The 22,504-nt window shown below is 49.9% G+C and overlaps 1 protein-coding gene across 2 annotated transcripts in view; it reads left to right on the top strand.

The window, feature by feature from the left end:
* The first annotated feature begins 254 nt into the window (after positions 1–254).
* MEI1 (meiotic double-stranded break formation protein 1) overlaps positions 255–22,504 on the top strand; it is a 1,382,157-nt gene continuing 1,359,907 nt past the window's right edge. For both annotated transcript variants that reach the window (XM_063940445.1, XM_063940446.1), the window contains exon 1: positions 255–474. In XM_063940445.1, coding sequence (XP_063796515.1) covers positions 334–474 — 141 coding nt within the window. In that variant the 5' untranslated portion in view covers positions 255–333. The remainder of the gene's footprint in view (positions 475–22,504) is intronic.

Genomic DNA, 22,504 nt, shown 5'->3' with positions numbered 1-22,504 from the left:
CAGTGCTATCTATCCAGATGTGGTAAAAGTTTTTTTAGGTTAGAGTATTCCATGTTCTGAGCTTTTAACTTAATCTAAACAGTGAAAGGCAAAATAAAAGTACATTAAAGTCAGGCTTTGACTTTTTCTTTGCTAGACTTAGACATACAGTGACCATCACTGTGTTTATAATTTTCATAATTTTACCTCAATCCTTTAGGGGAGAACAAAACGTTCAACGCAACCAATCAGGTTCCGTCGTCGCAGAAATCAGGGAAAGAGCGGGAACGGACCTCAGGCGCTGACACTGACAGTCCCTCAAGGGGTTGCTCTGTGCTTACACGGATACGCGGGATGTCTGTGGCAGAGGCGCAGCTGTATGAGCGAGTCCATTATCGTCATGACCCTCGCTGGCTACTGCCAGGGCAGGAGGACGGGGAGGCTTCTCTTTGCTTGGCCTGTGTTATAGAGATGATCGAGGACGTAACTGTTTCAGTGAGTGTTTGTAGGGTAACATCCATGATACAAAGAGAACTTTACTACTTATATTAGTGAATAGAAAATTGTAGTACGTATAAAGGCTTTTTTTTTGTTTGTTTTTTTGTTTTTTTTGTTAGCATAGTGGTGCAATATGGATATTTTGTTATTAAATTATACTAACTGAAAACCTAGAAGAATCAAGAATTTCGAGGAGCAGTCCTGAATTTCGAAGTGGGTAGACATGTATGGGTCGGCAGCCTTCATTAAACAATTTGAGGTTAATTTTATCATTGTGAGGGTGTGATATGGGATGTATATTTACCCCAACCCTGACGCCTTCCCTCCCACAGCAGCTTTACCCTAACCCTCGCTGGTGGTGCCTAAACCAAACACCCTTCTCCATGGCCTCACCCGGGATTCTGGTACCAGTATTCTGGCCATGTGTCGGGATTTCAGAGCCATGCCCCTCTCCCCCACTGCATAAAGCAGTCTGTGATGACGTGGTTCATGGCACCATATCACCTGTACTTCCCACCTTGGCCTCCACCATCAACATATCCCAGGTGATCCAGGTTAAAAGTTGACAAGTATGTATAAACAGCTCTATGAAAAAATAAAATGGTGTACTACTTCCCTGCCTGCCCAATTCAAATGAGGTTGGATTCTAATAGAATGTAAGCTCTAGCGAGTAGGGGGTGGTCTTCAGGTTGCCGACTGTCGGGATCCCGACGCACAGTATACCGGCGCCGAAATCCCGGCAGCCGGCATACCGACAGTTGTTCTCCCTCGTGGGGGTCCACGACTCCCCTGGAGGGAGAATAATGCGTGCCACCGTGCCCGCAGCGCGGCGAGCGTAGCGAGCCCGATAGGGGCTAATTTGCGCTCGCCACGCTGTCGGTATGCCGGCGGTCGGGCTCCCGGCGCCGGTATGCTGGTCGCCGGGAGCCCGGCCACCGGCATAACATACCACACCCCGAGTAGGGCCCTCTGCCCTCATGTGCTTATCCTTTTCTTACGTTAATAATCCTCAACTGCCCAAATCCTACAGTTTTTTGGCCACCTTGAAACTTATATCTATGTCGTTTACTGGTGTAGTTATGCTTAGCTACCCTGTACTTGTCTAGTGTTCACTCTAGGAGTGAAAAGAGGCAGGGCGCCGGACTCCGGGGGCACATGTGCGCGCGCGCGTCCGAAATGGGGGCGCGGCCACGCAAATTAGGGGGCGTGGCCATGCCCACGTCATTTTAGGGGGCGGTGCGGCCCACAGACGCTACTATAGAGAGCGTCTGTGGCCGGCGACGTTACTGTTGGGGGCGTGCCCAGCACCACCGTCGGTGCTGGGCTTCCCCCAGCCCTCTCCCAATGCGTGAATGGATGCCGCGCGCATGCGCACGGCATCTATACACGCCGGGAGGGCAGGAAGCGGGCGGCTGTTCTAGCAGGGCGCCGCAAAAGGGGCAGGGCGGGTTTTGCCTGCTAAAAAACGGGCAGGGCGCGGCGCCCTGCTAAAACAGCCTAGAGTGAACACTACTTGTCCTATATTGTCTTCAACTGTAAGTCACTGTTTTCCTGTTTTGATTATGTGCATATGTACTCTGTAATTGGGTGCTGCGGAACCCTTGTGACGCCATATAAATAAAGAATAATAATAATAATAATAACAATAATAATAATAATAATAATAATAATTTCTCATACGTCCTAGAGGATGCTGGGGTCACCATAGAACCATGGGGTATAGACGGGATCCGCAGGAGACATGGGCACTTTAAGACTTTCAAAGGGTGTTAACTGGCTCCTCCCTCTGCTCCTCCTCCAGACTCCAGTTTTAGAATTGTTCCCAGTGAGACTGGACGCACTACAGGGGAGCTCTACTGAGTTTCTCTGAATAAAACTTATATTAGGTTTTTTTATGTTCAGGGAGGCTGCTGGCAACAGTCGCCCTGCTTCGTGGGACTTAGTGGAGAGAAGTATGACCAACTTCTAGTGAGTTTAATGGCTCTGCTTCTGGCTACAGGACACCATTAGCTCCTGAGGGTGCTGATCGCTGGGTACGCCTAGATCAGGGGTGGGGAACCTTTGGTCCTCCAGCTGTTGTTGAACTACACATACCAGCATGCCTTGCTACAGTTTTGCTATATGGCCTTGCTAAAACTGTTACAGGGCATGCTGGGATGTGTAGTTCAACAGCAGCTGGAGGGCCAAAGGTACCCCATCCCTGGCCTAGATGCTCACTCCCGCAGCCGGCCGTCACCCCCTTTCAGAGCCAGAAGTCAGAAGACAGGTGAGTAGCAGAAGAAAAGAAGACTTCTTCTCAAGTGACGGCATTTGCTGAGGTACCGCGCAGCGAACGGACGCTGCGCGCCAGGCTCCCACACACAGCACTACAGGGTGCGGGGGGGGGGGGGGGATGGGGGTTCGCCCTGGGCAGCTTAAAAAATCGTCACTTTTCACTGGCAAGAGGGGACACTAGTGCCAAGGCACTGTCCTAACCCCCGCCAGTATAATTATTAGAAAAGCGGGACAGAAGCGTGCCATTAAGGGGGCGGAGCTTCCTCCTCGCGGCTCACAGCGCCATTTCCTCTCCACTGGCTGCAGAGATGCTGGTTCTTCCTCACACTGCTCAGGGTGCACGGGGGTGGGGGGGTGGGGGGGGGCACAGTAGAATTTGGGGCAATATACTTGATTGTAAAAGCGCTACAGGTCTGGGGCAATTGCTTAGTGGTTTCAGACCGTTGATTTGGCACTGGGTTGTGAGCTGGCAAATCTCCTCTGTGTCTCTGATAGGCTTTACTGTGGGTCTGTCCCCTATATGCCCGGTGTGTCTGTGGGTGATTGGTACACATGTGTTGACATGTCTGAGGCTGAAGGCTCTTCCCAGGAGGAGGCTGTATTAGGGACACAAACGGCTGTGGGGGTGACACCGCCAGCGCCTGATTGGGAAAATGTGTTGAATGCCTTGAATGCTAATGTGGCTCTTATTAGTAAGAGGTTGGATAAGTCTGAGTCTCAGACCCAGGCATGGAAGAAATCTGTGGAGGATATGTTATTCCAAGTTCAGGTCCCCTCAGGGTCACAAAAACGTACCTTGGCCCAGTTGGCAGACACTGATACCGACACGGACTCTGATTCCAGTGTCGACTATAGCGATTCCAGATTAGATCTAAAATTGGCAAAGAGCATTCAGTACATGATTGTGGCGGTAAAAGAGGTATTACATATCACTGAGGACCCGACTGTCCCTGATAAAAGGGTCTGTATGTATAAGGAAAAGATACCTGAGATAACGTTTCCTCCCTCTCATGAACTGAACACTCTATTTGAAAAAGTCTGGGAAAGCCCCGACAGAAAGTTTCAAATTCCCAAAAGGATTCCGGTGACTTATCCGTTTCCATCTGGGGATAGGGAAAAGTGGGAATCGCCCCCCATTGTAGACTAGGCCCTATCACGTTTGTCAAAAAAGGTGGCTCTCCCGTCACCTGACACGGCAGCCCTTAAGGACCCTGCGGATCGTAAACAGGAAAATACGTTGAAATCCATTTATGCGATCACAGGTACACTACTCAGACCGGTCATTGCATCTGCGTGGGTGAGTAGTGCTATCGAAAGGTGGGCAGATAACTTGTCATCTGATATAGATGCCCTGGATAGGGATAGCATCCTCTTGATGCTGGGTTATATCAAGGACGCTGCAGCTTATCTAAAGGAAGCTGCGAGAGATATTTTCCTTTTGGGATCAAATGGCGGTCTCAGCTAGGCGAGCATTGTGGATTCATCAATGGAATGCGGATGCTGACTCCAAGAAGAATATGGAGTTTCTAACATATAAAGGTGGTGTATTGTTTGGTGACGGCCTCGCAGATTTGGTATCTACGGCTACCACGGGTAAGTCATCATTTTTGCCTTATGTTCCTTCACAAAAAAAGAAAACACACCACTATCAAATGTAGTCCTTTCAGCCCAATAAATACAGAAAAGGGCGAGGCTCTTCCTTCCTTGCCACTAGAGGAAGGGCAAAGGGTAAAAGATCACCAGCCGTGGCGGGTTCCCAGGAGCAGAAGTCCTCCCCGACTTCTGCCAAATCCAGTGCATGACGCTGGGGCTCCTCTGTGGGAGTCCGCACCGGTGGGGGCACGTCTCAAACTCTTCAGTCAGTTCTGGGTTCGTTCGGACCTGGACCCATGGGTTTTACAGATACTATCCCAAGGGTACAAACTGGAGTTTCAAGACGTTCCCCCTCGCCGGTTTTTCAAATCGGCCTTACCAGCTTCTCTTCCGGACAGGGAAGTAGTTTGCGACGCAATACAAAAGTTGTGTCAAAATCAGGTCATTGACAGGGTTCCCCAGCCACAACAGGGAAAAGGCTTTTATTCAAGCCTGTTTGTGGTCCCGAAGCCGGAAGGCTCGGTCAGACCAATCCTAAACCTGAAATCCCTAAATTTCTACCTAAAGAAATTCAAATTCAAGATGGAGTCTCTCCGAGCAGTGATCTCCAGTCTGGTGGAAGGGGACCTTATGGTGTCGGTGGACATAAAGGATGCCTACTTGCATGTTCCCATTTATCCTCCGCATCAGGCTTACCTGAGATTTGCAATTAAGGATTGTCATTACCAATTTCAGACGTTGCCGTTTGGTCTATCCATGGCTCCGAGTGATGGTAGAGATTGCAAGCAAGGAGTCACGATTATCCCGTACTTGGACGATCTCCTGATAAAGGCGAGATCCAGGGATCAGTTGGTGCAAAACGTTGCACTCTCCCTGACAGTTCTTCGGCAACATGGTTGGCTCCTAAACTTGCCAAAATCTCAGTTGATTCCGACGACGCAGATGTCATTTCTCTGACGTCCTAAGTGGATGCTGGGACTCCGTAAGGACCATGGGGATCAGCGGCTCCGCAGGAGACTGGGCACAACTAAAGAAAGCTTTAGGACTACCTGGTGTGCACTGGCTCCTCCCACTAAGACCCTCCTCCAGACCTCAGTTAGATTCTTGTGCCCGGCTGAGCTGGATGCACACTAGGGGCTCTCCTGAGCTCCTAGAAAGAAAGTATATTTTAGGTTTTTTATTTTACAGTGAGATCTGCTGGCAACAGACACACTGCAGCGAGGGACTAAGGGGAGAAGAAGCGAACCTACCTAACTGGTGGTAGCTTGGGCTTCTTAGGCTACTGGACACCATTAACTCCAGAGGGATCGACCGCATGGAACCGGCCATTGATGTTCGGTCCCGGAGCCGCGCCGCCGGCCCCCTTACAGAGCCAGAAGCAAGAAGTGTTCCGGAAAATCGGCGGCAGAAGACTTCAGTCTTCACCAAGGTAGCGCACAGCACCGCAGCTGTGCGCCATTGCTCCTCATGCACACCTCACACTCCGGTCACTGATGGGTGCAGGGTGCTGGGGGGGGGGCGCCCTGAGCAGCAATATAAACACCTTGCCTGGCAAAATCATCACAATATGTAGCCCCAGAGGCTATATATGTGATAAATACCCCTGCCAGAATCCATAAAAAAGCGGGAGAAAAGTCCGCGAAAAAGGGGCGGAGCTATCTCCCTCAGCACACTGGCGCCATTTTCTCTTCACAGTGCAGCTGGAAGACAGCTCCCTGGCTCTCCCCTGTAGTTTTCAGGCTCAAAGGGTTAAAAAGAGAGGGGGGGGCACTAAATTTAGGCGCAATATTGTTTATACAAGCAGCTATTGGGGGAAAAATCACTCAGTTATAGTGTTAATCCCTGCATTATATAGCGCTCCGGTGTGTGCTGGCATTCTCTCTCTCTGTCTCCCCAAAGGACTTTGTGGGGTCCTGTCCTCAGTCAGAGCATTCCCTGTGTGTGTGCTGTGTGTCGGTACGGCTGTGTCGACATGTGGGATGAGGAAGGTTACGTGGAGGTGGAGCAGAGGCCGATAAATGGGATATCGCCCCCTGTGGGGCCGACACCAGAGTGGATGGATAGGTGGAAGGTATTAACCGACAATGTCAACTCCTTACATAGAAGGCTGGATGACGTAAAACAGCTGTGGGACAGCCTGCTTCTCAGCCCGCGCCTGCCCAGGCGTCTCAAAGGCCATCAGGGGCTCAAAAAAGCGCCCGTTACCTCAGATGGCAGACACAGATGTCGACACGGAGTCTGACTCCAGTGTCGACGAGGTTGAGACATATACACAATCCACTAGGAACATCCGTTACATGATCTCGGCAATGAAAAATGTGTTACGCATTTCTGACATGAACCCAAGTACCACATAAAAGGGGTTTTATTTTTGGGGAGAAAAAGCAGCCAGTGTTTTGTTCCCCCATCAGATGAATGAATGAAGTGTGTAAAGTAGCGTGGGTTCCCCCGATAAGAAACTGGTAATTTCTAAAAAGTTACTGATGGCGTACCCTTTCCCGCCAGAGGATAGGTCACGTTGGGAGATATCCCTTAGGGTGGATAAGGCGCTCACACGTTTGTCAAAAAAGGTGGCACTGCCGTCTTAGGATACGGCCACCTTGAAGGAGCCTGCTGATAAAAAGCAGGAGGCTATCCTGAAGTCTGTATATACACACTCAGGTTATATACTGAGACCTGCAATTGCCTCAGTATAAATAGTGCTGCTGCAGCGTGGTCTGATACCCAGTCAGATAATATTAATACTCTAAGACAGGGATAATAGTTTGCTAACTTAGAGCATATTAAAGACGTCGTCTTAGATATAAAGGATGCACAGAGGGATATTTGCCGGCTGGCATCCAGAATTAATGCAATGTCCATTCTGCCAGGAGGGTATTAGAAACCCGGCAGTGGACAGGTGATGCTGCCTATGAAAGGCACATGGAGATTCTGCCTTATAAGGGTGAGGAATTGTTTGGGGATGGTCTCTGGGACCTCGTATCCACGGTAACAGCTGGGAAGAAATTTTTTTACCTCAGGTTTCCTCACAGCCTAAGAAAGCACTGTATTTTCAGGTACAGTCCTTTCGGCTTCAGAAAAGCAAGCGGGTCAAAGGCGCTTCCTTTCTGCACAGAGACAAGGGAAGAAGGAAAAAGCTGCACCAGCAGCCAGTTCCCAGGATCAAAAATCTTCCCCCGCTTCCTCTGAGTCCACCGCATGACGTTGGGGCTCCACAGGTGGAGACAGGTGCGGTAGGGGCGCGTCTCGGGAACTTCAGGGACCAGTGGGCTTGCCTACAGGTGGATCCCTAGGTTCTGGAATAGTATCACAGGGATACAGGCTGGAGTTCGAGGCGACTCCCCCTCGCCGTTACCTCACATCAGCCTTGCCTGCTGCCCTCGGAGAAAGGTAGTACTGGCGGCAATTCATAAGCTGTACTTCCAACAGGTGAAATCAAGGTACCCCTCCTTCAACAAGGCCGGGGTTACTATTCCAAAATGTTGTGGTACCGAAACCAGACGGTTCGGTGAGACCCATTCTAAAATTAAAAGCCTTGAACACTTATATGCGAAGGTTCAAGTTCAAAATGGAATCGCTCAGGGCGATTATTGCAAGCCTGGAGAATTTCATGGTATCACTGGACATCAAGGATGCTTACCTGCATGTCCCTATTTACCCTCTTCACCAGGAGTACCTCAAAATTGTGGTACAGGATTGTCATTACCAATTCCAGACGTTGCCGTTGGTCTGTCCCCGGCACCGAGGTATTTACCAAGGTAATGGCCGAAATAATTATCCCGTACTTGGACGATCTCCTTATAAAGGCGAGGTCCAGGGAGCAGTGGTTCGGCGGAGTAGCACTATCTCGGGAAGTGCTACAACAGCACGGTTGGATCCTGAATATTCCAAAGTTGCAGCTGGTTCCTGCGACGCGTCTACTGTTCCTGGGTATGGTTCTGGACACAGAACAGGATAAAAAGGGTTTCTCCCGGAGGAGAAGTCCAAGGAGTTGTCGTCTCTAGACAGAGACCTCCTAATACGTATACAGGTGTCGGTGCATCAATGCACTCGAGCCCTGGGAAGGATGGTAGCTTCTTACGAAGAAATTCCATTCGGCAGGTCCCATGCAAGGATTTTCCAGTGGGATCTGTTGGACAAGTGGTCCGGGTCGCATCTTCAGATGCATCGGCGGATAACCCTGTCTCCAAGGGCCAGGGTGTCGCTGTTGTGGTGGCTGCAGAGTGCTCATCTTCTAGGGGGCTGCAGATTCGGCATACAGGACTGGGTCCTGGTGACCACGGATGCCAGCCATCGAGGATGGGGGGCAGTCACACAGGGAAGAAACTTCCAAGGCTATGGAAAAGTCAGGAGACTTCCCTACACATAAATATTCTGGAACTAAGGGCCATTTACAATGCCCTAAGTCAGGCTAGACCCCTGCTTCAACACCGGCCGGTGCTGATCCAGTCAGACAACATCACGGCGGTCGCTCATGTAAACCGACAGGGCGGCACAAGAAGCAGGATGGCGATGGCAGAAGCCACAAGGATTCTCCGATGGGCGGAAAATCATGTGTTAGCACTGTCAGCAGTGTTCATTCCCGGAGTGGACCACTGAGAAGCAGACTTTCTCAGAAGACACGACCTCCACCCGGGAGAGTGGGGACTTCATCCAGAAGTATTCCAAATGATTGTACACCGTTGGGAAAGGCCACAGGTGGACATGATGGCGTCCCGCCTCAACAAAAAGCTACAAAGATATTGCGCCAGGTCAAGGGACCCTCAGGCGATAGCTGTGGACGCTCTGGTAACACCGTGGGTGTACCAGTCGGTGTATGTGTTCCCTTCTCTGCCTCTCTTACCCAGGGTAATGAGAATAATAATAAGGAGAGGAGTAAGAACTATACTCATTGTTCCGGGTTGGCCAAGAAGAGCTTGGTAACCAGAACTCCAAGAAATGATCTCAGAGGACCCATGGCCTCTGCCGCTCAGACAGGACCTGCTGCAGCAGGGGGCCTGTCTGTTCCAAGACGTACCGCGGCTGCGTTTGACGGCATGGCAGTTGAACGCCGGATCCTGAAGGAAAAGGGCATTCCGGAGGAAGTTATCCCTACGCTATTTAAAGCTAGGAAAGAAGTGAACGCAAACCATTATCACCGCATATGGTGGAAATATGTTGCGTGCTGTGAGGCCAGGAAGGCCCCAAAGGAGAAATTTCAGCTAGGTCGATTTCTGCACTTCCTATAGTCAGAGGTGACTATGGGCCTAAAATTGGGTTCCATGAAGGTCCAGATTTCGGCTCTATCGATTTTCTTCCAAAATAGAACTGGCTTCACTGCCTGAAGTTCGGACTTTTGTTAAGGGAGTGCTGCATAGTCAGCCCCCGTTTGTGCCTCAAGTGGCACCGTGGGATCTCAACGTGGTGTTGGATTTCCTGAAGTCGCATTGGGTTGAGCCACTTAAATCCGTGGAGCTACAGTACAATACCTCACGTGGAAAGTGGTCATGCTGTGGGCCATGGCGTCGGCCAGGCGTGTATCAGAATTGGCGGCTTTGTCATACAAAAGCCCTTATCTGTATTTTATATGGATAAGGCGGAATTGAGGACTCGTTCCCAATTCCTTCCTAAGGTGGTATCAGTTTTTCATGTGAACCAACCTATTGTGGTGCCTGCGGCTACTTGGGACTTGGAGGATTCCAAGTTACTGGACGTAGTCAGGGCCCTGAGAAGTATATGTTTCCAGGACGGCTGGAGTCAGGAAAACGGACTCGCTATTTTATCCTGTATGCACCCAACAAGCTGGGTGCTCCTGCTTCTAAGCAGACTATTGCTCGCTGGATCTGTAGCACGATTCAACTTGCACATGCTGCGGCTGGACTGCCGCACCCAAAATCTGTAAAAGCCCATTCCACGAGGAAAGTGGGCTCTTCTTGGGCGGCTGCCCGAGGGGTCTCGGCTTTACAACTTTGCCGAGCTGTTACTTGGTCGGGTTCAAACATTTTTGCAACAGTCTACAAGTTTGATACCCTGGCTGAGGAGGACCTAGAGTTTGCTCATTCGGTGCTGCAGAGTCATCCGCACTCTCCCGCCCGTTTGGAAGCTTTGGTATAATCCCCATGGTCCTTACGGAGTCCCAGCATCCACTTAGGACGTCAGAGAAAATAAGATTTTACTCACCGGTTAATCTATTTCTCGTAGTCCGTAGTGGATGCTGGGCGCCCATCCCAAGTGCGGATTGTCTGCAATACTTGTTTATAGTTATTGCCTAACTAAAGGGTTATTGTTGAGCCATCTGTTGAGAGGCTCATTTATATTTCATACTGTTAACTGGGTATAGTATCACGAGTTATACGGTGTGATTGGTGTGGCTGGTATGAGTCTTACCCGGGATTCAAAATCCTTCCTATTTGTGTCAGCTCTTCCGGGCACAGTATCCTAACTGAGGTCTGGAGGAGGGTCTTAGTGGGAGGAGCCAGTGCACACCAGGTAGTCCTAAAGCTTTCTTTAGTTGTGCCCAGTCTCCTGCGGAGCCGCTAATCCCCATGGTCCTTACGGAGTCCCAGCATCCACTACGGACTACGAGAAATAGATTTACCGGTGAGTAAAATCTTATTTTTTGGGACTGATACTGGACACAGAACTACAGAGTGTTTTTCTTCCAGTGGAAAAGGCTCTGGAACTTCAGAGTCTGGTCAAAAAATTCTGAAACTAGCGAGAGTGTCAATCCATCAATGCACTCAGTTGCTGGGGAAGATGGTTGCGGCCTTGGAGGCCATTCAGTTTGGCAGATTCCATGACAGAGTGTTTCAGTGGGACTTGTTGGACAAGTGGTCCGGATCCCACCTGCACATGCACCGAAGGATAATCCTGTCATCCAAGACCATAATATCACTCCTGTGGTGGCTGCACAGTTCTCACCTCCTAGAGGGGCGCAGGTTCGGATCCAGGACTGGATCCTAGTGACGACGGATGCAAGCCTCTGAGGCTGGGGAGCAGTCACACAGGGGGAAAACTTCCAAGGAAGATGGTCAAGCCAGGAAACTTGTCTCCACATAAGCTTTCTGGAGTTAAGGGCCATTTACAACGGCCTTCTACAAGCGGGACATCTTCGCAATCAACCCGTACTGATCCAGTCAGACAATATTACTGCAGTAGCGCACATAAACCGCCAGGGCGGAACAAAAAGCAGAGCGGCAATGGTAGAAGCCACAAAGGTTCTCCGCTGGGCGGAAAAGCATACAAGCGCTCTGTTAGCGATCTTCATTCCAGGAGTGGACAACTGGGAAGCAGACTTCCTCAGCAGGCACGATCTCCATCCAGGAGAGTGGGGCCTCCATCCAGAGGTCTTCACAGAAGTGACAAGTCATTGGAGAATTCCTCAAATAGACATGATGGCCTATCGGTTCAACAAGAAGCTTCCGAAATATTGTTCCAGGTCGAGGGATTCTCAAGCAATAGCAGTGGATGCTCTGGTGACACCATGGGTGTTTCAGTCGGTGTATGTATTCCCTCCACTTCCTCTCATTCCAAAAGTTCTAAAGATCTTAAGAAGAACAAAGATTCAAGCGATCCTCATTGTCCCAGACTGGCCAAGGAGGGCTTGGTATCCAGATCTTAAGGAATTACTCATAGGAGATCCCTGGCCTCTTCCTCTACGCGAGGACCTGTTACAGCAGGGGCCATGCGTGTATCAAGACTTACCGTGGCTACGTTTGACGGCATGGCAGTTGAACGCCAAATCCTAGCCCGAAAGGGTATTCCCAGTGAAGTCATCCCACACTTTTTCAGGCCAGAAAAGGAGTAACGTCGAAACATTATCACCGTATTTTGAGAAAATATGTGTCTTGGTGCGAATCCAAGAAGGCTCCTACGGAAGAATTTCAGCTAGGACGTTTTCCCCATTTCTCTATCGTCCTAGTGGATGCTGGGGTTCCTGAAAGGACCATGGGGAATAGCGGCTCCGCAGGAGACAGGGCACAAAAGTAAAGCTTTTACAGGTCAGGTGGTGTGTACTGGCTCCTCCCCCTATGACCCTCCTCCAGACTCCAGTTAGATTTTTGTGCCCGGCCGAGAAGGGTGCAATTCTAGGTGGCTCTCATAAAGAGCTGCTTAGAGAGTTTAGCTTAGGTTTTTTATTTTACAGTGATTCCTGCTGGCAACAGGATCACTGCAACGAGGGACAGAGGGGAGAAGAAGTGAACTCACCTGCGTGCAGGATGGATTGGCTTCTTGGCTACTGGACATGAAGCTCCAGAGGGACGATCACAGGTACAGCCTGGATGGTCACCGGAGCCACGCCGCCGGCCCCCTCACAGATGCTGAAGCAAGAAGAGGTCCAGAATCGGCGGCTGAAGACTCCTGCAGTCTTCTTAAGGTAGCGCACAGCACTGCAGCTGTGCGCCATTTTCCTCTCAGCACACTTCACACGGCAGTCACTGAGGGTGCAGGGCGCTGGGGGGGGGCGCCCTGGGAGGCAAATGAAAACCTTTAAAAAGGCTAAAAATACCTCACATATAGCCCCAGAGGCTATATGGAGATATTTACCCCTGCCTAAATGTACTAAATAGCGGGAGACGAGCCCGCCGAAAAAGGGGCGGGGCCTATCTCCTCAGCACACGGCGCCATTTTCTGTCACAGCTCCGCTGGTCAGGAAGGCTCCCAGGTCTCTCCCCTGCACTGCACTACAGAAACAGGGTATAACAGAGAGGGGGGGCAGAATAAATGGCAATATATTAATATAAAAGCAGCTATAAGGGAGCACTTAATCATAAGGCTATCCCTGTCATATATAGCGCTTTTTGGTGTGTGCTGGCAGACTCTCCCTCTGTCTCCCCAAAGGGCTAGTGGGTCCTGTCTTCGTATAGAGCATTCCCTGTGTGTCTGCTGTGTGTCGGTACGTGTGTGTCGACATGTATGAGGACGTTATTGGTGTGGAGGCGGAGCAATTGCCAAATATGAGGATGTCACCTCCTAGGGGGTCGACACCAGAATGGATGCCTTTATTTGTGGAATTACGGGATAGCGTCAACTCGCTTAAGCAGTCGTTTGCCGACATGAGGCGGCCGGACACTCAATTAGTGCCTGTCCAGGCGCCTCAAACACCGTCAGGGGCTGTAAAACGCCCCTTGCCTCAGTCGGTCGACACAGACCCAGACACAGGCACTGATTCCGGTGGTGAAGGTGACGAATCAACCGTATTTTCCAGTAGGGCCACACGTTATATGATTTTGGCAATAAAGGAGATGTTACATTTAGCTGATACTACAGGTACCACTAAACAGGGTATTATGTGGGGTGTGAAAAAACTACCAGTAGTTTTTACCGAATCAGAAGAATTAAATGACGTGTGTGATGAAGCGTGGGGTGCCCCGATAAAAAACTGCTAATTTCAAAGAAGTTATTGGCTTTATACCCTTTCCCGCCAGAGGTTAGGGAGCGCTGGGAAACACCTCCTAGGGTGGACAAAGCGCTAACACGCTCATCAAAACAAGTGGCGTTACCCTCTCCTGAGACGGCCGCACTTAAAGATCCATCAGATAGGAGGATGGAAAATATCCAAAAAGGTATATACACACATGCAGGTGTTATACTACGACCAGCTATTGCGACTGCCTGGATGTGCAGTGCTGGGGTAGTTTGGTCAGAGTCCCTGATCGAAAATATTGATACCCTGGACAGGGACAATATTTTACTGTCGTTAGAACAAATAAAGGATGCATTTCTTTATATGCGTGATGCACAGAGAGATATCTGCACACTGGCATCACGGGTAAGTGCTATGTCCATTTCGGCCAGAAGAGCTTTATGGACACGACAGTGGACAGGCGATGCGTAGAGGAGTTATTTGGGGTCGGTCTATCGGATTTGGTGGCCACGGCTACGGCCGGGAAATCCACCTTTCTACCTCAAGTCACTCCCCAACTGAAAAAGGCACCGACTTTTCAACGCAGCCCTTTCGTTCCTTTAAAAATAAGAGAGCAAAGGGCTATTCATATCTGCCACGAGGCAGAGGACGAGGGAAGAGACAGCAACAGGCAGCTCCTTCCCAGGAACAGAAGCCCTCCCCGGCTTCTACAAAAGCCTCAGCATGACGCTGGGGCTTCGCAAGCGGACTCGGGGGCGGTAGGCGGTCGTCTCAAGAATTACAGCGCGCAGTGGGCTCACTCGCAGGTAAATCCCTGGATCCTGCAGATAATATCTCAGGGGTACAGGTTGAAATTAGAGACAGAGCCACCTCGCCGTTTCCTGAAGTCTGCTTTACCAACGTCCCCCTCAGAAAGGGAGACGGTTTTGGAAGCCATTCACAAGCTGTATTCTCAGCAGGTGATAGTCAAGGTACCTCTTCTACAACAAGGGAAGGGGTATTATTCCACTCTTTTTGTGGTACCGAAGCCGGATGGCTCGGTAAGGCCTATTCTAAATCTGAAGTCCTTGAACCTGTACATAAAGAAGTCCAAGTTCAAGATGGAGTCACTCAGAGCAGTGATAGCGAACCTGGAAGAAGGGGACTTTATGGTATCCTTGGACATCAAGGATGCGTATCTCCACGTTCCAATTACCCCTCACACCAGGGGTACCTCAGGTTCGTTGTACAAAACTGTCACTATCAGTTTCAGACGCTGCCGATTGGTTTGTCCACGGCACCTCGGGTCTTTACAAAGGTAATGGCCGAGATAATATTTCTTCTTCGAAGAAAAGGCGTATTAATTATCCCATACTTGGACGATCTCCTAATAAGGGCAAGGTCCAGAGAACAGCTAGAGATGGGTTTAGCACTATCTCAAGAGGTGCTAAAGCAGCACGGATGGATTCTGAATATTCCAAAATCCCAATTAATGCCGACAACTCGTCTGCTGTTCCTGGGGATGATTCTGGACACAGTTCAGAAAAAGGTTTTTCTTCCCGAAGAAAAAGCCAAGGAGTTATCTGACCTGGTCAGGAACCTCCTAAAACCAGGAAAGGTGTCTGTACATCAATGCACAAGAGTCCTGGGAAAAAATGGTAGCTTCTTACGAAGCAATCCCTTTCGGCAGATTCCATGCAAAGGGATCTGCTGGACAAATGGTCAGGGTCGCATCTTCAGATGCACCTGCGGATAACCCTGTCGCCGAGGACAAGGGTATCCCTTCTGTGGTGGTTGCAGGAGGCTCATCTATTGGAGGGCCGCAGATTCGGCATGCAGGATTGGATCCTGGTGACCACGGAGGCCAGCCTGAGAGGCTGGGGAGCAGTCACACAGGGAAGAAATTTCCAGGGAGTGTGGTCGAGCCTGAAAAAGTCTCTTCACATAAGCATTCTGGAACTAAGAGCAATCTACAATGCTCTAAGCCAGGCGGAACCTCTGCTTCAAGGAAGACCGGTGTTGATCCAGTCGGACAACATCACGGCAGTCGCCCATGTAAACAGACAGGGCGGCACAAGAAGCAGGAGGGCAATGGCAGAAGCTGCCAGGATCCTTCGCTGGGCGGAGAATCACGTGATAGCACTGTCAGCAGTATTCATCCCGGGCGTGGACAACTGGGAAGCAGACTTCCTCAGCAGACACGACCTTCACCCGGGAGAGTGGGGACTTCATCCAGAAGTTTTCCACATGCTATTAAACCGTTGGGTAAAACCAATGGTGGACATGATGGCGTCTCGCCTCAACAAAACACTGGACAGGTATTGCGCCAGGTCAAGAGATCCGCAGGCAATAGCTGTGGACGCGCTGGTAACACCTTGGGTGTACCAGTCGGTATATGTGTTTCCTCCTCTGCCTCTCATACCAAAGGTATTGAGGATTATACGGCAAAGAGGAGTAAGACTAGTGGCTCCGGATTGGCCAAGAAGGACTTGGTACCCGGAACTTCAAGAGATGGTCACGGACGATCCGTGGCCTCTACTTCTGAGAAGGGACCTGCTTCAGCAGGGTACTTGTCTTTTTCAAGAATTACCGCGGCTGCGTTTGACGGCATGGCGTTTGAATGCCAGATCCTAAAAGGAAAAGGCATTCCAGAAGAAGTCATTCCTACCTTGATAAAGGCAAGGAAGGAAGTCACCGCGAAGCATTATCGCCGTATTTGGCGAAAATATGTTGCGTGGTGCGAGCAGCGGAGTGCTCCGATGGAGGAATTTCAACTGGGTCGTTTTCCTACATTTCCTGCAATCAGGATTGTCTATGGGTCTCAAATTGGGATCTATTAAGGTTCAAATTTCGGCCCTATCAATATTCTTCCAAAAAGAATTGGCCTCAGTCCCTGAGGTCCAGATTTTTATCAAAGGAGTACTGCATATACAGCCTCCTGTGGTGCCTAAGGTGGCACCGTGGGATCTAAATGTAGTTTTAGATTTCCTCAAATCCAATTGGTTTGAACCACTAAAGAATGTGGATTTGAAATATCTCACATGGAAAGTGACTATGTTACTGGCCCTGGCTTCGGCCGGGAGAGTATCTGAACTGGCGGCTTTGTTTTATAAAAGCCCTTATTTAATTTTCCATTCGACATAGGGCAGAGCTGCGGACGCGTCCGCATTTTCTCCCTAAGGTGGTATCAGCGTTTCACCTGAACCAGCCTATTGTAGTGCCTGCGGCTACAGACGACTTGAAGGACTCCAAGTTGTTGGACGTTGTCAGAGCCTTAAAAATATACATTTAAAGGACGGCTGGAGTCAGAAAATCTGACTCGCTGTTTATACTGTATGCACCCAACAAGTTGGGTGCACCTGCTTCTAAGCAGTCGATTGCTCGTTGGATTTGTAACAAAATTCAACTTGTACATTCTGTGGCAGGCCTGCCACAGCCTAAATCTGTTAAGGCCCATTCCGCAAGGAAGGTGGGCTCATCTTGGGCGGCTGCCCGAGGGGTCTCGGCATTACAACTCTGCCGAGCAGCTACGTGGTCAGGGGAGAACACGTTTGTAAATTTTTACAAATTTGATACCCTGGCAAAGGAGGACCTGGAGTTCTCTCATTCGGTGCTGCAGAGTCATCCGCACTCTCCCGCCCGTTTGGGAGCTTTGGTATAATCCCCATGGTCCTTTCAGGAACCCCAGCATCCACTAGGACGATAGAGAAAATAAGATTTTACTTACCGATAAATCTATTTCTCGGAGTCCGTAGTGGATGCTGGGCGCCCATCCCAAGTGCGGATTATCTGCATAAATTGTACATAGTTATTGTTAACTAATTCGGGTTATTGTTGAAGGAAGCCATCTTTCAGAGGCTCCGCTGTTATCATACTGTTAACTGGGTTTAGATCACAAGTTGTACGGTGTGATTGGTGTGGCTGGTATGAGTCTTACCCGGGATTCAAAATCCTCCCTTATTGTGTACGCTCGTCCGGGCACAGTACCTAACTGGAGTCTGGAGGAGGGTCATAGGGGGAGGAGCCAGTACACACCACCTGACCTGTAAAAGCTTTACTTTTGTGCCCTGTCTCCTGCGGAGCCGCTATTCCCCATGGTCCTTTCAGGAACCCCAGCATCCACTACGGACTCCGAGAAATAGATTTATCGGTAAGTAAAATCTTATTTTTCTACAAGCTGGTGTGGATGCGGGCCTAAAGTTGGGCTCAATTAAAGTACAGATTTCAGCCTTATCGGTTTTCTTTTAAAAACAATTGCCCTCCCTTCCTGAAGTTCAGACTTTCGTGAAAGTTGTGTTGCACATCCAACCCCCATTTCTCTGACGTCCTAGTGGATGCTGGGTACTCCGTAAGGACCATGGGGTATAGACGGGCTCCGCAGGAGACTGGGCACTCTTAAAAGAAAGATTAGGTTCTATATCTGGTGTGCACTGGCTCCTCCCTCTATGCCCCTCCTCCATACCTCAGTTAGTATCTGTGCCCGGCCAGAGCTGGATGCACCCTAGGGGCTCTCCTGAGCTTCCTAGACAAGAAAGTATTTGTTAGGTTTTTTATTTTCAGTGAGATCTGCTGGCAACAGACTCACTGCTACGTGGGACTGAGGGGAGAGAAGCGAACCTACCTGCTTGCAGCTAGCTTGGGCTTCTAAGGCTACTGGACACCATTAGCTCCAGAGGGATCGAACACAGGCCCAGTCCTCGGTCGTCCGGTCCCGGAGCCGCGCCGCCGTCCCCCTTGCAGAGCCAGAAGAACGAAGAGAAGTTGAAAATCGGCGGCTGAAGACTCCGGTCTTCATTAAGGTAGCGCACAGCACTGCAGCTGTGCGCCATTGCTCCCTTAGCACACCACACACTCCGGTCACTGATGGGTGCAGGGCGCTGGTGGGGGGGGCGCCCTGGGCAGCAATTAGATTACCTTACTTGGCGAAAAGCACATAATACAGTCTGATAAACTGTATATGTGCATTAACCCCCGCCATTAAAGTACATAAAAGGACAGAAGCCCGCCGCTGAGGGGGCCGAGCCTTCTTCCTCAGCACACCGGCGCCATTTTCTTTTCACAGCTCAGCTGGAAGGAAGCTCCCCAGGCTCTCCCCTGCAGTATCCTGGTACACAAAGGGTAAAAAAGAGAGGGGGGGCACATAAATGTAGGCGCAAAACTGTGTATATAAGCTGCTATAGGGGAAAAATCACTCCGTATAGTGTACATCCCTGTATTATATAGCGCTGTGGTGTGTGCTGGCATACTCTCTCTCTCTGTCTCTCCAAAGGGCCTGGTGGGGGAACTGTCTTCAAATAGAGCATCCCCTGTGTGTGTGGTGTGTCGGTACGCGTGTGTCGACATGTCTGAGGTAAAAAGGCTCCTCTAAGGAGGTGATAGAGCGGATAAGTGTGTGGGAGGGTGTCTCCGTCAACAACGCCGACACCTGTTTGGATATGTGTAAGTGCTAAGGTAAAATTATTGCACAAAAGGTTAGGGAACAGAAAGGAAATCTTCCCTGGTCTGTCCCTATGTCACAGAGTCCTTCAGAGTCTCTCTATGTTCACTATCTAAAATAACAAAGTATCGACACGGAGTTTAACTCCACTGTCGACTACGATAATGCAAAGTTACAGCCAAGAGGGCTAAAAGATATTCAATATATGATTATTGGAATAAAAGATGATTTGCATATCACTGATGACTCATCTGTCCCTGACACGAGAGTACACATGTTAAGGGGAAGAATGCTGAGGTAAATTTCCCTCCTCTCATGAGGAAAAAGAGCGGGAATCTCCAGACAAGAGATGGCAGCTTCCCACAAGAGAATTCTCAGACTGTATCCTTTCCCCACTAGGGCCAGGATGTGTTGAGAATCTTCCCCTTGGGTGTCCTGTTTGCACTAGCTATTCTCAGGGATCCTGCAGATAGCGTGCACATTCTAGTATACTACCCAGACCGGCGATTGTGTCGGCATGGGTTTATAGCGCTGTGGCAGCGTGGACAGGTACCTTATCAGCAGAGATTGAGACCCTAGTATGCATATAAATATTTTAAGATGCTGTCTTAAGTGATAGATATATAATTATAAAGCATGCCCAAAGGGACATGAGTATACTGGGTCCTAGAGACAAAAGCTATGTCGATTTCTGCTTGACGTGTCCTGTAGAATATACATTGGACAGATGATGCCGACTTAAGAGGAATATGGAAGGCTGAGGATTGTGTGGAGAAAGGTTCTCGGGCCTGGTCTCCACAGTTATAGCTGGTAATTCTGATATTTTGCCTTATATTCCTGCACAGCCTAGGAAAGCACGACATTATTAAATGCAGCTTTTCGAATAAAGAAACAAGAAAGTCTGAGGTGCGTCCTTTCTTGTCAGAGCCGGGGGCAGAGGAAAGAAGCTGTACAACACAGCTAGTCCCCAGGAACAGAAGTCCTCCCCGGCCTCTACAAAAATCCACCGCATGTCGCTGGGGCTCCACAGGCGGAGCTAGGCCCGGTGGGGACACGCCTTCGTAAGTTCAGCCACAAGTGGGTTCACTCCCTGTTAGATCCCTGGGCAATAGAAATTGTATCGCAGGGATACAGGCTGGACTGTGAGAAGATGCCCCCTCACCGAGGACCCGGCGGGCTTCCCCCCAAGAGAGGGAGCCAGTGTTTACTGCAATTCGTAAATTGTATCTTCAACAGGTGGTGGTCAAGGGTCCCCTCCTTCAACAAGAGGGTGTTATTATTCGACCATGTTATAATCCCGAAACCAGACGGTTCGGTTAGACCCATATTGAATTAAAATCCCTAAACATATACCTGAAAAGGTTCAGGTTCAAGATGGAATCGCTAAGAGCGGTCATTGCATGTCTGAAATGAATCGGGACATAAGGGATGCATACCTTCGTGTCCCCATTTATCCACCTCATCAGGCGTACCTCAGAATTGCGGTACGGGATTGTCATTACCAATTTCACCAAGGTAATGGCGGATATGATGGTGCTCCTGCGGAAGCAAGGTGTCACTATTATCACATACTTGGATGATCTCCTCATAAAAGCGAGACCAAGAGAGCAGTTGCTGGACAGCGTATCACCTTCTCTGGAAGTGAAACGGCAACACGACTGGATTCTATATATTCCAAAGTCGCAGTTGGTTCCTACAGCTCATCTGCCTCGCCTAGGCATGATCCTAGACACAGACCAGAAGAGGGTTTATCTCCCGATAGAGAGAGCTCAGGAGCTCATGACACTGGTCAGGATTCCATTGAAAACCAAAACAGGTGTCAGTGCATCACTGCACTCGAGTCCTGGGAAGGATGATGGCATCATACGAGGCCATCCCCTTCGGCTGGTTCCATGCAGGGACAATGGAACTTACTGGACAAGTGGGCCGGATCACATCTTCAGATGCATCGGTTAATCACCCTATCCCCCAGGGCCAGGGTGTCTCTCCTGTGGTGGCTGCGGAGTGCTCACCTTCTCGAGGGCCGCATATTCGGCATTCAGGACTGGGTCCTGGTGACCACGGATGCAAGCCTCCGAGGGTGGGGGGCAGTTACACAGGGAAGAAAATTCCAAGGTTTGTGGTCAAGCCAACAGACTTGCCTTCACATCAATATCCTGGAACTAAGGGACATATACAACGTCCTAAGTCAAGCGGAGTTCCTGCTTCGCGCCCAACCGGTTCTGATCCAGTCAGACCGCAGGGGCTCATGTAAACTGCCAGGGCGGCACAAGGAGCAGGGTGGCGAGGGTAGAAGCCACCAGAATTCTTTGCTGGGCGGAGAATCAAGTAAGCGCACTGTCAGCAGTGTTCATTCCGGGAGTGGACACGACCTCCACCCGGGAAAGTGGTGACTTCATCAGGAAGTCTTCACGCAGTTTTGCAAATTGATGGAAACTGCCTCAGGTGGACTACATGGCGTCCCACCTCAATAAAAAGATAAAAAAGGTTTTACGCTGGGTCAAGGGACTCTCAGGCGATAGCTGTGGTCGCACTAGTAACATCGTGGGTGTTCCAGTCGGTCTATATATTCCCTCCTCTTCCTCTCAGACCCAAGGGCTGAGAATTGTAATAAACGGAGTAGTGTGAACAATATTCTTTGCTCCGGATTGGCCAAGAAGGACTCGGTACCCGGAACTGCAAGAAATGCTCTCAGAGGACCCATGGCCTCTGCCTCTCAGTCAGGACATGTTGCAACAGGGACCCTGTCTGATCCAAGACTTACCGCAGCTGCGTTGGACGGCATGGCGGTTGAACGCCGTATCCTAGCGGAAAAGGGCATTCCGGATGCAGTTATTCCTACGCTGATAAAGGCTAGGAAAGACGTGACAGCAAGACTTTTTCACTGTATATGGCGAAAATAGGTTGCTTGGTGTGTGGCCGGGAAGGCCCTACAGAGGAATTCCAGGGGGGTCGATTCCTGCACTTCCTACAGTCAGGAGTGACTATGGGCCTTAAATTAGGATCCATAAAGGCCAAGATTTCAGCCCTATCCCTTTTACTCTCAAAAAGAACTGGCTTCACTGCCTGAAGTTCGGACGTTGTTACAGGGGTGCTGCATATTCAGCCCCTTTTGTGCACCTTGGGATTCCTAAAATCCCACTGGTTTGAGCCACTTAAGACCGTGGAGCTAAAATATCTCACGTGGAAAGTGGTCATGCTTTTGGCCTTAGCTTGGACTAGGCGTGTGTCAGAATTGGCGGCTTTGTCATGTAAAAGCCCATATCTGATCTTCCATATGGAAAGGGCAGAATGGAGGACTCGTCCCCAATTTCTCCCTAAGGTGGTATCATTGTTTCATTTGAACCAACCTATTGTTGTGCCTGCGGCTACTAGGGACTTGGAGGATTCCAAGTTGC

Source organism: Pseudophryne corroboree, chromosome 9 (genome assembly GCF_028390025.1).
Source record: "Pseudophryne corroboree isolate aPseCor3 chromosome 9, aPseCor3.hap2, whole genome shotgun sequence".
NCBI lineage: Eukaryota > Metazoa > Chordata > Amphibia > Anura > Myobatrachidae > Pseudophryne > Pseudophryne corroboree.
This window is presented reverse-complemented; position numbering and strand designations above follow the sequence as displayed.